Source organism: Taudactylus pleione, unplaced genomic scaffold (genome assembly GCF_031769625.1).
Source record: "Taudactylus pleione unplaced genomic scaffold, aTauple2 ptg000173l, whole genome shotgun sequence".
In the NCBI taxonomy this organism is placed as follows: Eukaryota; Metazoa; Chordata; class Amphibia; order Anura; family Myobatrachidae; genus Taudactylus; species Taudactylus pleione.
The window spans coordinates 417044-433713 of NW_028284575.1; the positions used below are offsets into that span (position 1 = coordinate 417044).

General features: G+C 50.3%; 2 protein-coding genes across 2 annotated transcripts in view; one reads left to right on the plus strand and one right to left on the minus strand.

Moving 5' to 3' along the window:
- Positions 1-259: 259 nt before the first annotated feature.
- HACD2 (3-hydroxyacyl-CoA dehydratase 2) lies at positions 260-16200 on the minus strand. Its single transcript, XM_088475482.1, has 8 exons — positions 16061-16200; positions 8512-8635; positions 7702-7819; positions 7601-7619; positions 7000-7088; positions 6666-6787; positions 5782-5960; positions 260-2334 (listed from the first exon to the last, which is right to left on the minus strand). The coding sequence occupies exons 2-8, from the start codon at positions 8631-8633 to the stop codon at positions 2258-2260; spliced, it is 726 nt and encodes a 241-aa protein (XP_088331608.1). The 5' UTR covers positions 8634-8635; positions 16061-16200; the 3' UTR covers positions 260-2257.
- A 40-nt stretch (positions 16201-16240) lies between these two features.
- Positions 16241-16670, plus strand: part of CEP70 (centrosomal protein 70) — a 43730-nt gene continuing 43300 nt past the window's right edge. The window contains exon 1 of the mRNA XM_088475481.1: positions 16241-16435. Within this exon, the coding sequence (XP_088331607.1) occupies positions 16423-16435 (13 nt within the window). The 5' untranslated portion in view covers positions 16241-16422. The remainder of the gene's footprint in view (positions 16436-16670) is intronic.

The window sequence follows — 16670 nt, forward strand, 5'->3', positions numbered from 1 at the left end:
GTCAGAGGATACACTGTACACAGCGGTGAGTCACCAGCATACAATGCGACAGGTCAGAGGATACACTGTACACAGCGGTGAGTCACCAGCATACAATGCGACAGGTCAGAGGATACACTGTACACAGCGGTGAGTCACCAGCATACAATGCGACAGGTCAGAGGATACACTGTACACAGCGGTGAGTCACCAGCATACAATGCGACAGGTCAGAGGATACACTGTACACAGCGGTGAGTCACCAGCATACAATGCGACAGGTCAGAGGATACACTGTACACAGCGGTGAGTCACCATCATACAATGCGACAGGTCAGAGGATACACTGTACACAGCGGTGAGTCACCATCATACAATGCGACAGGTCAGAGGATACACTGTACACAGCGGTGAGTCACCAGCATACAATGCGACAGGTCAGAGGATACACTGTACACAGCGGTGAGTCACCAGCATACAATGCGACAGGTCAGATTATACACTGTACACAGCGATGAGTCACCAGCATACAATGCGACAGGTCAGAGGATACACTGTACACAGCGGTGAGTCACCAGCATACAATGCGACAGGCCAGAGGATACACTGTACACAGCGATGAGTCACCAGCATACAATGCGACAGGTCAGATTATACACTGTACACAGCGGTGAGTCACCAGCATACAATGCGACAGGTCAGAGGATACACTGTACACAGCGGTGAGCCACCAGCATACAATGCGACAGGTCAGAGGATACACTGTACACAGCGGTGAGTCACCAGCATACAATGCGACAGGTCAGAGGATACACTGTACACAGCGGTGAGTCACCAGCATACAATGCGACAGGTCAGATTATACACTGTACACAGCGATGAGTCACCAGCATACAATGCGACAGGTCAGATTATACACTGTACACAGCGGTGAGTCACCAGCATACAATGCGACAGGTCAGAGGATACACTGTACACAGCGGTGAGTCACCAGCATACAATGCGACAGGTCAGAGGATACACTGTACACAGAGGTGAGTCACCAGCATACAATGCGACAGGTCAGAGGATACACTGTACACAGAGGTGAGTCACCAGCATACAATGCGACAGGTCAGAGGATACACTGTACACAGCGATGAGTCACCAGCATACAATGCGACAGGTCAGAGGATACACTGTACACAGCGATGAGTCACCAGCATACAATGCGACAGGTCAGAGGATACACTGTACACAGCGGTGAGTCACCAGCATACAATGCGACAGGTCAGAGGATACACTGTACACAGCGATGAGTCACAGGTATACCCTGCGACAGGCCATCCAGACATCCAGTTGTAGGTCAGTGGCAGCACTGTACACAGAGATGGGTCACTGAGCTACCCAGTGACAGGTCGGAGGATACACTACACCTACACAGTACACACAGGTGGGTCACTGAGATCACCATATTCTATAGCTGAGGTATTGTCTGTTTGTGCAGATTTCATTACAAAGGATGGCTGACCTAACGCAGCGCAATGCTAATTCAGTTCAACTTTTAAATCAGATTTCAGTGCTGGTTTGTAAAAAGATAAAAGTCTGAGCAATTCGTACCAAGCTTATATTTATAATTAGTCACAATTCAGCCCAAGCCTTGCAACACACATTACAATGTCTTATAAAACTGTCAGTATTGTACTGGCTGTACAGTAGCAACGCGCCATTCATCATTACTGGATCTCTGGAGTCACGGTGGCAGATTTACCATATAATACCAATTACGGGGAAACTGAGTAATTATGGTAAATAAGGCTCACGGGAATATCATAGTTAATCCAAAAAGTCACGGATGCTGAAAATCCCAGTAAAAGACCTTGCAGTGGGCCAGGGACACTCACCTATACACGGACCCGGCGGGTCACCGGGAAGATTGGCGCAGTGCTGCTGACACACTAGGTACACATTCTGCATGCAGGACTCATAAGCGTTGTAGTCACAACGGACACAGTACCTGACTGAAGCGTTTAGTAACAAAGGCAGAAAACATCAGGATATAAAAAGAAGGCAAGGATTCCAGGTCTCCTGCAGAGCATGCTGGGAGAGCGGCCCGTGTTAGTATGTAAACAGGACACGCCACTTCACTCCTGCAGTAATTTACCTCATCCGATTATTTTCATATTAAAGGGTGTACTCAAAAAGTCTGCAGCATTTGGGGTTTCTAAAAGTTTTGGGAAAGAGAAAAAAAAAAAAAAACACAAAAAAATTAAAAAAAGAGAAAAGTCAGGGTCGGGGGTTAATCGGTTTTCTTCCGCTCCACGTGAAGAACTTTCCTCCGCTGGTGAAGCATGTGGAAATACAGCTGTGGAAAGACTGAAGGAGAGCGAGAGTGAGTGAGAGAAGATGGAAGTATTGTTATATTATATAAAGCGACACATTTCCTCTACTTCCCCTACGCACTTTATAACCAGGGCCGTCCAACCTCGTCATATTGCATCTATATATATCTATTTCTACATTCAGTTTATATACAGATGTGTCCTTATATACTGGGCGTCGGGGGTAATATGAAAAGACTCTGATATCAAATGTCAGTATATTAACACTAGCTGGGATACTCTGTGTTGCTCAGGTTGAAAATGAAGAATGGACCTTGAAGTACATCTGCAGCCTTCATTTTTTACATTGCTGACCAACATTGGAGAGCATGGCATAGGACAATGTGCTTGGAGGAGATGAGTAACTGTCAGTGCAGGTGCAGTGTGGCAGTTGATCCTCTGACTCCCTGCTCTTCCGTTGGAGCTCTGTCTGCCCCCACTGGTCCATATCAGCCTGTGCCTTCAGATCAGTGCAGTTTTTAGCACTTTAAAACATCCTGAGCGAACTTGCTTAAACCAAAATTTCAAATTAGAGACTCCACAGCCTACTTGGTGGGCACCATAAAGACCTCCATGGCCCTGACAAACTTCAGACATAGCAAAAAAAAAAAAAAAAAACTTAATCCTGGTTAGACTACACCACTATGCCAAATTTGGTGGAGCTAGGTACAAAACGCTGGTTGTGGACAAACAGACACACACACTTTCTTGATTATATAAATTTATTTTATCAACGTAATAATTTATGAACTGGTAGGAGAATAACTTGGCTTATTGCATCAGGATTGTATGATGTCCTTAATACGATATAATGTCTGAATATTTGTACTGATGTTTGCAATCATAGGTTTATTAGGTTTCTTCTATCTGGCAAAGGCAGAACAGACTAATCACTCAAACAGAGCCCCTCCCACCAATCCGCGATTGGAGGAGAAGGCCGGCTCTGACATGCCTCTCTCAGGGCATGTCATGCCCCCTGATGGGAGTCCCAGTGACCAAACACATTGGGGAGCTGTAACATCCTGGTCCTGATTCCAGAGGTGCATGCTATGTCGATGCCGCACACTGCGCATGTCTCCCGATGGTTATAGCAGAGAGAGGCAATTTCGATGGGAGTATCTAAGTGGTAACAGGTTTCTCGCTAGCCAGATACAGGTGTGTTGCAGTCGCACTGAACCCACGGCCAGGTTCAGAATGAGAAATTGCACATGCCATGGGGTAGGTGCAGTCTCCAATGGGATGACCCATACAACCGATGGTGCGTCTTAATACGCACATGGGTGATTCAGCCCCGCAGCCGTCTCAGTAGGCCGCCCATCCCTGCAGCATAAGCATATAGACGCTGTTGCAGCTGAATAGAGAGTACCTCTGATTCAGGTCCAATGTGTCTAATATTGGAGAGAGAAGGCTCTATTGTACAAATGTCTCCTGAATTCAGGGCCTGATTCACTACGAATCGCAACTGCGATTGCAATAGCGATTACGCACGCAGTCTGACTGCGATAGTATGCTAATCCACTGCGATCGCTAGGCCGCCGCAGCACTACATAAGGATGCCCACCTTACCTTACACACATCCGTAATGTTTAGCAAGACTGCAAAACCATCAGTAACATGGAGTACCATCGCAGCCTCACACACACTTACACAGGCTCTGACCTTACTCAGGAATTACTAACCTCATCACACGCAGTGATTACACAAGACTGAGAAACCATCAGTAACATGGAGTACCATCACAGCCTCACACACACTTACACAGGCTCTGACCTTACTCAGGAATTACTAACCTCATCACACGCAGTGATTACACAAGACTGAGAAACCATCAGTAACATGGAGTACCATCACAGCCTCACACACACTTACACAGGCTCTGACCTTACTCAGGAATTACTAACCTCATCACACACAGTGATTACACAAGACTGAGATACCATCAGTAACATGGAGTACCATCGCAGCCTCACACACAAGGTCTGACCTTACTCAGGAATTGCTAACCTCATCGCACACTATGTGGCCACAGGCTGCGTCTGGCATCACAGTGGATAATTTATGCATGCCCCTGCAACGGAGTTCAAACGCACTGACACGCCTGCATTTCGCCACCCCCTCCCCCCTGTCATCCCCCACAAACGGGCACTTCCTGAAAATCACTCTGCGATGGGTCCACGTAGTCACTGCGATCGCAGTCATCTGTTCGTGCACTGCGATGCATACGCAGAACGCGACCATTGGCCGATTGCGTGCGTATTTGCAGTTGCGATCGGTAATGAATCCGGCCCTCAGACAGAATCTCTAATAAATGACCACAATAGAGTGTGTCCCATAATCCCATATATTCTTCCACAGACCTAGTTTGGGATCAGTTCAAATCCCGACACCGCAAGCCCGGCACCAGTGAAGATCCTGACTGCGCTAAAAGTACTAACTTACCAACCTAACCCCCCCCAACCCTTTTAGGGGTACCTAACCCTAACCTCCCGCCGTAGTGCCTAAACCTAACCCCCCCTTCGCCGCTGCCTAACCCTAACCTCCCCCGGGGGGGTGCCTACTCTGAGTCTTCCCCGGGAGCCCCTAACCTAACCCCCCCCCCCCCACGGCTGTCCGCCCCCGGCTTACCTTCGATCGGGATGCTGGCCATCAGGCTCCCGGCATAGGTAAAATGACAGGCGTCGGGATCTCAACGCCTGTCATTAGACCCTTGCCAGGATTAGACAGTCGGGATGCCGACGGTCGGCATTTAGACCGTCGGCATCCCGACTGCATACCCCTAGTTTATGCCATCCTAATCACAGTCTAAAAGCCAAATTAGGGGATGTGTATCCCCCAGTGGTGTCATCCCACTCCGAGAGAATTATCATACATGAGTAAGACAGATAGGAGGCCATTGGGAGACAGAGACAAGCTAATCTCTAACACAGACTCGGTGGTAAATTACTGCAACATGAACACTACTGTACATATGCCTGTAGCCCCACATGTGCTTGTATTGAATGACAGCGAAGTGTGTTACCAGCAATATTATACGTACAAAGGTTCTTTACTCCAATATCTGCAAGAATAAGACTTTTCTAAAGTGCCAATTCCTTTCTGAAACTCCCTCTGTTTAGCTTATCAACATCTCCGTTTCCTATTTAAACCAGGAGCCACTCAGACCCCAGCCCAGGGGACTACCTGCTCCGCGGCCAAGAATTTACCAATGCTGCTGAGCTATTGTATCCACCTACAGTAAATCCATTTAGACCAACCAAGAGGAGAACAGAGGCTCAGTCATATATAGGGAGAATTGGCGGCAGCACCACCTCATGAGGAACATTTATTTTAAACCCCACCCCCACCCCATTTAGAATATGTAAACCGGACCATTCCTGGCTCAACCAAGCTGATTGCATCCCAGAAAGCAAGGACAACAGAACCCCGGAGTCTATGTACTTACTGGGGATGTAGGACACCATGACAAGGATCAGGAAGGTGTAGTAATCAAATGAGAAGTTGTATTTGTTGGGCAGGCTGATGGAGTATAACCCGGTCTGCTTGACGTACGGCAATGCAGCATAAATGGTCAGTAACTCTCCTGCTACCCCCATGGGGTATAGGACTATGAAGAGGGTGTACCTGAAAGAAACAGAGGTCAGCAGGAACTTAGTAATAGGTTTCCAGATAAATGGATACATATACAGGAGGTTATATATCCCTATTGCAGGCCTGACCACAAACACACTCTTATGGTGACTGCCACAAAGTACAAACACTTCCATAAGACTCAGGCTCTCATTCAGAGTCGATCGCAAGAAGCGATTGCTCACTCTGAATGAGGGCGGGCACTTCTTGTTTTGAAGTGCTGCCTCCAGGTCGCAAGCTAAGCTGTGGGTTACCACCCACAGCTTAGCTTGCGATCAGGGTGATGGTCGCGATGGTCTGCTACGAGACCCCTAGCGACGGAGCGCCCGTCGCTAGCCGGGTCTTGCGCATGCGCACGTCGGAGCCGGCTTCGTCGTGCGCATGCTCTGTGGGGACCATCGACCCGGTTGCGAGCGCATCGGGGCTTGCGACCGGGTCTCAATGAGACCCTCATTCCTCATGAGGTCCCTGGGAAAAGCAGAGACAATCCTGTGAACTAGGCGGAGCTGTCCATGATTTCTCTTATATGGAGCCATTTAAACTGGGACAGGTTCATAGAAAACATGTGGTTTTATAATTTGTTGGCTATATTTAGCAGTTGACATCTATATGCATGTGCACAGGATCTTCTTCATACAGCCATGTATTTACAATCATACATATATCACCAGCTTCTCCTATGCTGGCCTACATACTTACCTGGCCCACTTGATGACGTAAGGCAGGTGGTTTAGAAGACTGAAGGTATAAAACGAGTAGCGGATAATTTCAGTGATAGTCCACGCAACCACAAACAGCAGCACCGAGTCCTCACTTTGAACCTGCCAACAAAATATTTTTTATTTTATGTCATTAAGTCTCCTAAAAGCACTGTAAAGACCACTGACGGGAACCGCCTTGTTAAAGCATAGTCAGGTTTTGAGATATTTACTTTCCTCTCTGCCTCCGGTACGACACAGTAATAGGTGGCAGGGTCAGATAAATGATATAAAAAAGGACACGTCTCAGCCACAGATCACAGTGAAACGCTCACCTCCCTGACGCTGTGTGTCACGGCCCACGTCAGGAACACCCGAGATAAGACTTGGAAAGCAGTCAGCACCACTGATGAAGGCACGATCCCTGGGATAAAGAGAACAGGGCTGTCTGCTACTTTCCTTGAATAATAAAGAGTTATCTGCGAGTCCCCAGCTAAATTGCTCCCACCCCCTACATTGTACAGGAGAGTATACAGTTATAGTGTTCATTCTAGCACCCTGCACCTGTCACAACCCGTGCAGTTCCTTCTTCCTGCCTGGGGTGTCGCTCTCTGCTCTGGTGCTTCTAGCACACTCAGCTGATGCAACTCCCTGCTGAGTTACAGACCAGAGTGCGCTAGAAGCACCAGAGCAGGTCACTGTACGTCATCTTATGTCACAAGTCTCACTGACAAACATGTATCTTTTCCCAGACGCTTATATGTGGTGTGTAGTGCTCCCTGCAGTGTGATCTGTTGGCGGCCTCTGTGCATTTATTTCATATTTTCAGTAAAATTATTTATATCTAATGTACATTCAGTTCTTCCCGGTCTGAAATTTAGTACAAAATAATAATTTACAAAAACATTAAACACTGTATAGAGGTTATTGACTTACCTAAAGCACAATGCACAATCTGAAAACACAGAAATAGCCATTAGTCTCCGCCTATTAATACTAAGAAAATGTGTATAATTTAAATGAAAGCGTCCACCTACCTCTAGCAGAGCTCCGGTCTGGAAGAACTTCAGGGGCCGCTCTATGGAGTAGTACAGATTATGGTAACTTCCTTTGGCAAGATAGGTGCGGACTAAGCCGACAGCTATAACCAGCCATCTACAAGACAAGAGTCATGATTAGGCGGCAGCATTCATCTCCTTTATATACAGACCAAGCAGTTCACCCACTTCTAATTAAATGACTCAGCCGCAGGAGGCATCTTCAGTAGAAAGACACCCACTGCCGGCTTCTCTGATCCTCTGCTGTCTGAAGACGCAGCATCGGATCAACTGCCTTCGGTTGGTCAGGATGTCCGGCAAAATCACGCTGATTTGGCTGGCGAAGCTCTATCCAAGGACGCAGTCACTGGCTTCTGCATGCCCAGAAACCGGTGCAGTCACGTCCCCATTTTCTGGAGCGCTCCCTGTCACCACCCTCAAATGTCAGCAGCATGTTAATCATGCTGTGACTTTGGGGCACATTCGCAAAGTGCGGTTACTCCGCAGATCTGCAAACATCGGGGATTTACGTAAATATAGAATTTACTTAAATCTCTGAATTAGGCCCTGTGTTCATCAGTACATTCCGTAACCCTTCAAGTGGCTCCAGGTCAGGGGTGAAAGCATTTTACAGTACAGCGGTCACCTACACAAGGGAGCAGCCACTATGTGAGATGAGTTCAGTCTATGATCACTAGGAACCAGGTTACTCGTGCTTGGATAGGCTGTGGGTCCTATTGGCTCAGCCCATAAAGTGGCTCCTTCCATGTTAATACAAACGCCGGGCAGTTATGCACATAGATCCCTCACCCAGCTGTCATGACGACGTTGTAAATGACCAGATAAGCTGTAGCAAAGGCTCCAGGACCCCTCCTCTTTTTCTGGCCTCCATTGTCCATGGATCTGCCGCTTCCAGACGCAGCACTCGCCATGTCTGCCAGAATAATACACAAAGAGATCACCACATTACAGTGTGCTCCTAGATTCTTAAGCGTCAATGACCCCAGCCACAGCTCTAAAGGACGTGGTCATGTCATGCTGTGCCTCTGCTTACTAGTCACGGAGGGGGAAGCATAGCTATACCCATCAGCCAGAAATCCTGCATTCACAGTGGACACATTTATTAGGGGCCCATTTATTAAGGATCGCATTTTGCAATGCGATCAGGGCATGCAGTATCGCCCATGATCGCATTGCAAAATGCGATCATAGCGGCCGAATGTATGACCCGGCACATGCACAGAGACGGGCTCCGAAAAGAGCCCGTCCCTGCGATGTGGCCAGAGTGCATTCCAGGCTGCTGCGACTGCACATGAGCGGCGCCCATTGCCGGTGGAGGGATCTGGGAGATCCCTCCACCGGCTGAAATGCGGTAGGTGCCCATAGACCACAGCGGCTAACGCTATCTTCAGATAGCGTTAGCTGCTGGGGTCAATATCGGGAATACTTCGCATTCGATATTGATACATTTGGCAGCATCGCATCCCCCATAGAAACCTATGGGGGATGTGGCTGCCGGCGGCAATGGAGGGATCGCAGCAGGTATCGGAGATACGTCCCTCCTTCATACATCCGGGGGATACTTATAGGGGAACTCAATATGGAGCGAAAACTCAGTTTTTGCATTAATATCGCACCTATGACGTCATTATCGCAGGTTTTAATTTTACACTGTATTCAATTTCAAAGACTTTTCGCAGGTTCGAAAAGTCTTTGATAAAAAACGGGGATAACTTTTCACCACTGAATAGGGGTCGAAAAAAAGTGCAGAACTGGGGTTTAGGGGTGCAGGCTTAAAAAAAATAGCCTGCACCCCTGGGAATGTCATTTTAAAAATAACTAGGTCAAAAAAAGTTTTTTTAAAAAAAATAGGGACACCCCAAAATATTAATTTAAAAATAGGGGTGAAAAAAAAAAAATGGGAAAAAATTGTTTAAAACTAGGGAAATAGGTTCAGGGCTATTCTGCAAGTATGCGGCAGGTGTATTCTAGAATAGATTATTAGCGGCAGGTGTTTTCTAGAATAGATTATTAGCGGCAGGTGTATTCTAGAATAGATTATTAGCGGCAGGTGTATTATAGAATAGATTATTAGCGGCAGGTGTATTCTAGAATAGATTATTAGCGGCAGGTGTTTTCTAGAATAGATTATTAGCGGCAGGTGTTTTCTAGAATAGATTATTAGCGGCAGGTGTATTCTAGAATAGATTATTAGCAGCAGGTGTTTTCTAGAATAGAATTATAGCAGCAGGTGTATTCTAGAATAGATTACTAGCGGCAGGTGTATTCTAGAATAGATTATTAGCGGCAGGTGTATTCTAGAATAGATTATTAGCGGCAGGTGTATTCTAGAATAGATTATTAGCGGCAGGTGTATTCTAGAATAGATTACTAGCGGCAGGTGTTTTCTAGAATAGATTATTAGCGGCAGGTGTATTCTAGAATAGATTATTAGCGGCAGGTGTATTCTAGAATAGATTATTAGCGGCAGGTGTATTCTAGAATAGATTATTAGCGGCAGGTGTATTCTAGAATAGATTACTAGCGGCAGGTGTTTTCTAGAATAGATTATTAGCGGCAGGTGTTTTCTAGAATAGATTATTAGCGGCAGGTGTATTCTAGAATAGATTTATAGCAGCAGGTGTATTCTAGAATAGATTTATAGCAGCATGTGTATTCTAGAATAGATTATTAGCGGCAGGTGTATTCTAGAATAGATTTATAGCGGCAGGTGTATTCTAGAATAGATTTATAGCGGCAGGTGTATTCTAGAATAGATTATTAGCTGCAGGTGTATTATAGAATAGATTTATAGCGGCAGGTGTATTCTAGAATAGATTTATAGCGGCAGGTGTATTCTAGAATAGATTTATAGCAGCATGTGTATTCTAGAATAGATTATTAGCGGCAGGTGTATTCTAGAATAGATTTATAGCGGCAGGTGTATTCTAGAATAGATTTATAGCGGCAGGTGTATTCTAGAATAGATTATTAGCTGCAGGTGTATTATAGAATAGATTTATAGCGGCAGGTGTATTCTAGAATAGATTTATAGCGGCAGGTGCACAATTGCAGAAGTTTTAAAAACTTACTTTAGGGACATAAAAATATGCTAGTACCCATTTTCATGTACCCCAAATTTGATGGAACCACTTAAAAAAACGAAAAAAATAACCTAAGTGCTCTTCTGCATCACTTCTTCAATGTCGGGAAAAAAGCACCTGCCGCAGCTATTTAAATCCCTGACTTTCATTTGCAGGCTAAAACGGGGGTACCCATAGTGATCCCCCATGTTTTTACAGCTTTAGGGGGGTCCTACAATTTTTTCCAGGAAAATTTAGTAGTTTATCGCAAATCCCACTTCGCCAGGTCCCGTTTTCGTTGATTTTATATTGAATACGGGGATAAAGCGGGCGCGCGCCCGATACTTTATCCCAGAAAAATCTCCGATGTGGAGCGAAAAGTCCAGCACGGACTTTTCGCTACCATATTGAATACCCCTCTAAGTATTTGAGGTAAACCCCCGAAAACACCTGAATTTACCTCAAACGCACTTTGATAAATGGGCCCCTTAAACCTTTACCTAGGAGAGGCATTGCAAAGGGTTACTGTGGCAGCTATATGGCATTTGCTGGGGCCAGGCCTCCTGAACACTGCTGATAACAAAGAACTAGATAACACTTGCACAGACCTCTGTACTATTATGGGAGAGCCGAGCATGAGGCAGCTTTAGTGAGAGATAAGGAGGGAATGCTGAACAGGATCCACAGTAGGACAGAGAGACCTGTATAGCGGACATTGCTGCTACTTTATATGCAAAGGAAGTTATACGGTCAGCTAAAAAGAACAATATAAACGATAACGATATCGTTTATATCGTACTTTTTTTTTTAACCCCTCCAACGACCAAACGATGGTCGATATCGACCATCGCCCGTGCATGCAGGTCAACCTAGTCGATATCGACCAGGTTAGCCTGTTTACTATAGGGACCTTCGATCAATGTTGCGTTACAATGTGTTTCGTCGTTGAGGGTTGGTGCATGCTGCTGGATGTTCGATATCAAACATCCAGCACGAACAGACAAGGATATCTGATCGTCCCGTGTGTACGGGCCAATATGACCTGCATACTGTCTATCTCCAGCATCTGCCGTCCCCCTCCTTCCCACCAGGCTGTTCCTTTCCCCTTACTCTGTTGTATTGGCCATAACCAGCCTTTTCCTGTACTGTCCCATCCCTGGCCTGTGCTGCCCCCTCCTCCCCTGTCCTATCACTTCCTGACCTTCTCCTGTACTCTCATTCTCAGCTTCTCCTTTCACTCTTCACCCCTTGTACTATTCATACCCAGCCTTCTTCTGTACTGTCCATCCCTGTCATCTCTTATACCCGGCCTCTGCTATCCATACCCAGCCCTCTCCTGTACTGTCTTATACATGGTCTCTCCTATACCAGACTTCTGCTATCCCCCTCCTCCCATGTAGCGTTCATACCTGGGCTTCTCCTGCATTCTCGTCCCCGGCCTCCTCTTTCCCCCTTCTCCTGTGTGCTTTCCATGCCAAGCTTTCTTCTGTACTCTCGTCCCCAGAATCTCCTTTCCCCATACTCCTCTGTTTTGTCAATTCCCTGAGTTCTTCTGTACTATCATAACCGGCCTCTCCTGTACTCAAGCTGTTATCCCCCAACCTCCTCTGTACTGCCCACACCAAGCCTCCTCCTATATGGTTATAATATGTACCTCCTGCCCTGCTGATCCACCTTATTCCTAATAAATGTCCTCTACTGTCGCCTTCATGCCCAACCTTAATCACTGCCAACCTCCAGACTCTCCATCCCTGGCCTCTCCTGTCCCCCCCCCCCCCTTTTGCACTTTCCATCACAGCCTCTCCTGTCTCTCCGTCTCCCCTGTACCCCAGCAATTTACATCACCAGCCGCTTCTATGCTCCCTACATACTCTAGCCTGGTCATTCTCCTCTACCCTCTGCACAGTCCATCCACAGTCTCCTGTGCACTTCCCTTCTCAAGCCTCTCCTGTCTTCCCCTTGCACTTATTCCCTGCCTCTCCCCCCCCCTTCACTTTCCATTCCCAGCCCCCCTCTTTCCTGCACTTCCCTTCCCTAGCCTCTCCTGTCTCACCCCCCTGCACTTTCCATCCCCAGCCTCTCGTCACTTTCCCCTTCACTTTCCAGTGCCAACCTCTCCTATGTCCACCTGTACTCGCCATGCCTGGCCTCTCCTGTCCCCCCTGCAGGCTAAATCCTCTGCCTCTCCTAGTCCCCTTGCAGGCTCAATCCTCTGCCTCTTCTAATCCCCCTGCACGCTCCATCCCAAGCCTCTCCTATTCCCCCTGCACGCTCCATCCCTGGCCTCTCCTAATCCCCCTGCACGCTCCTTCCCCGGCCTCTCCTAATCCCCCTGCACGCTCCATCCCCGGCCTCTCCTAATCCCCCTGCACGCTCCATCCCCGGCCTCTCCTGTCCCCCTGTACTCTCCATGCCCGGCCTCTCCAGTCCCCTATGCACTCTTCATCCTGTCCCCCTGCAGGCTCAATACCCGGCCTCTCCTAATCCCCCTACAGGGTCCATCTCCGGCCTCTCCTGTCCCCCTGTACGGTCCAATTACCAGCCTCTTCTGTCCCCCCTGTACTCTCCATGCCCGGCGTCTCCTGTCCCCCTGTACGGTCCAATTACCAGCCTCTCCTGTCCCCACTGTACTCTCCATGCCCGGCCTCTCCTGTCCCCACAGTACTCTCCATGCCCGGCCTCTCCTGTCCCCACTGTACTCTCCATGCCCGGCCTCTCCTGTCCCCACTGTACTCTCCATGCCCGGCCTCTCCTGTCCCCCCTGTACTCTCCATGCCCAGCCTCTCCTGCCCCCCCTGTACTCTCCATGCCCGGCCTCTCCTGCCCCCCCTGTACTCTCCATGCCCGGCCTCTCCTGTCCCCCTGTACTCTCCATGCCCGGCCTCTCCTGTCCCCCTGTACGGTCCAATTACAAGCCTCTTCTGTCCCCACTGTACTCTCCATGCCCGGCCTCTCCTGTCCCCACTGTACTCTCCATGCCCGGCCTCTCCTGTCCCCACTGTACTCTCCATGCCTGGCCTCTCCTGTCCCCCTGTACTCTCCATGCCCGGCCTCTCCTGTCCCCACTGTACTCTCCATGCCCGGCCTCTCCTTTCCCCCTGTACTCTCCATGCCCGGCCTCTCCTGTCCCCCTGTACTCTCCATGCCCGGCCTCTCCTATCCCCCTGTATGGTCCAATTACCAGCCTCTTCTGTCCCCACTGTACTCTCCATGCCCGGCCTCTCCTGCCCCCCCTGTACTCTCCATGCCCGGCCTCTCCTGCCCCCCCCTGTACTCTCCATGCCCGGCCTCTCCTGTCCCCCTGTACTCTCCATGCCCGGCCTCTCCTGTCCTCCTGTACTCTCCATGCCCGGCCTCTCCTGTCCCCCTGTACGGTCCAATTACCAGCCTCTTCTGTCTCCCCCTGTACTCTCCATGCCCTGCCTCTCCTGTCCCCACTGTACTCTCCATGCCCGGCCTCTCCTGTCCCCACTGTACTTTCCATGCCCGGCCTCTCCTGTCCCCTGTGCACACTTCATCCCCGGCCTCTCCTGTCCCCCTGTACTCTCCATGCCCGGCCTCTCCTGTCCCCCTGTACGGTCCAATTACCAGCCTCTTCTGTCCCCCCCTGTACTCTCCATGCCCGGCCTCTCCTGTCCCCACTGTACTCTCCATGCCCGGCCTCTCCTGTCCCCACTGTACTCTCCATGCCCGGCCTCTCCTGTCCCCACTGTACTCTCCATGCCCGGCCTCTCCTGTCCCCTGTGCACACTTCATCCCCAGCCTCTCCTGTCCCCCTGTACTCTCCATGCCCGGCCACTCCTGTCCCCCTGTACTCTCCATGCCCGGCCTCTCCTGTCCCCCTGTACGCTCCAATTACCATTCTCTCCTATACCCCCTGTACTCTCCATGCCCTGCCTCTCCTGTCCCCCTGTACGGTCCAATTACCAGGCTCTTCTGTCCCCCCCTGTACTCTCCATGCCCGGCCTCTCCTGTACCCACTGTACTCTCCATGCCCGGCCTCTCCTGTACCCCTGTACTCTCCATGCCCTGCCTCTCCTGTCCCCACTGTACTCTCCATGCCCGGCCTCTCCTGTCCCCACTGTACTCTCCATGCCCGGCCTCTCCTGTCCCCACTGTACTCTCCATGCCCGGCCTCTCCTGTCCCCACTGTACTCTCCATGCCCGGCCTCTCCTGTCCCCCTGTACTCTCCATGCCCGACCTCTCCTGTCCCCCTGTACTCTCCATGCCCGGCCTCTCCTGTCCCCTGTGCACACTTCATCCCCGGCCTCTCCTGTCCCCCTGTACTCTCCATGCCCGGCCTCTCCTGTCCCCACTGTACTCTCCATGCCCGGCCTCTCCTGTCCCCACTGTACTCTCCATGCCCGGCCTCTCCTGTCCCCTGTGCACACTTCATCCCCAGCCTCTCCTGTCCCCCTGTACTCTCCATGCCCGGCCACTCCTGTCCCCCTGTACTCTCCATGCCCGGCCTCTCCTGTCCCCCTGTACGCTCCAATTACCATTCTCTCCTATACCCCCTGTACTCTCCATGCCCTGCCTCTCCTGTCCCCCTGTACGGTCCAATTACCAGGCTCTTCTGTCCCCCCCTGTACTCTCCATGCCCGGCCTCTCCTGTACCCACTGTACTCTCCATGCCCGGCCTCTCCTGTCCCCACTGTACTCTCCATGCCCGGCCTCTCCTGTCCCCACTGTACTCTCCATGCCCGGCCTCTCCTGTCCCCACTGTACTCTCCATGCCCGGCCTCTCCTGTCCCCCTGTACTCTCCATGCCCGACCTCTCCTGTCCCCCTGTACTCTCCATGCCCGGCCTCTCCTGTCCCCTGTGCACACTTCATCCCCGGCCTCTCCTGTCCCCCTGTACTCTCCATGCCCGGCCTCTCCTGTCCCCCTGTACTCTCCATGCCCGGCCTCTCCTGTCCCCTGTGCACACTTCATCCCCGGCCTCTCCTGTCCCCCTGTACTCTCCATGCCCTGCCTCTCCTGTCCCCCTGTACGGTCCAATTACCAGCCTCTTCTGTCCCCCCCTGTACTCTCCATGCCCTGCCTCTCCTGTCCCCCTGTACTCTCCATGCCCGGCCTCTCCTGTCCCCTGTGCACACTTCATCCCCGGCCTCTCCTGTCCCCCTGTACTCCCCATGTCCGGCCTCTCCTGTCCCCTGTGCACTCTTCATCCCCGGCCTCTCCACCCCCTCTGCATTCTCCTTGCCCGGCTGCTCCTCCTGCCACACGGCAGTCTCAGACCTCTCTTACCTCCTCTCCGCTGCTCTGTACTCACCTGTCCGGCCTGCCCTGTCACAGAGTTCCCGGAGTCACAGCCGAACCTGTTCACAGCTACAATCAGCCAGGTTCCTCACTGATTGGACAGTCTGCCATGGGGGCGGGGCATTACATACACAAAGAAAGTTTGGTTGAAAATTCGCCCAACGGTTACCCACATGGTGTATCACGTGTATCTCCAGCCAACCAGCAACGACTGCTGCTGTCACTGCGGGTCCAGGGCTCGCCTTCAGGTGACAGTGTGAGTGACGTCTCCCTGGTAACGGACGGGAGCGCGGAGGGAATTTCAGTTCATTTCGCGGCTGCTGCGCCCTCTCCCATCATCTGGAACCTGCCGCAGTGACCGTACCAGGAGATTCCATGTCTAGGAGGGGTGAGCGGACACAGGAGGGCGAGAGTGCACTGTGTCCTGTGTGTGGTTCAGGGGAGCTGTGTGAGGATATAGGGGGTTAGTGAGGTACAGGGGGAGCTGTGTGAGGATATAGGGGGTTAGTGAGGTACAGGAGGAGCTGTGTGAGGTTATAGGGGGTTATTGAGGTACAGGGGGAGCTGTGTGAGGATATAGGGGGTTAGTGAGGTACAGGGGAGCTGTGTGAGGATATAGGGGT

Bases quoted from the DNA above. Each gene is read 5' to 3' on its own strand.
- HACD2 (XM_088475482.1), bottom strand. From the start codon at position 8,633: ATGGCGAGTGCTGCGTCTGGAAGCGGCAGATCCATGGACAATGGAGGC. The intron at 6,788-6,999 runs GTGAGCGTTTCA...TTTTGTTGGCAG, and splicing joins TGACACACAGCGTCAGGGAG to GTTCAAAGTGAGGACTCGGT. The intron at 5,961-6,665 runs GTAAGTATGTAG...TGTTTCTTTCAG, and splicing joins TACGTCATCAAGTGGGCCAG to GTACACCCTCTTCATAGTCC.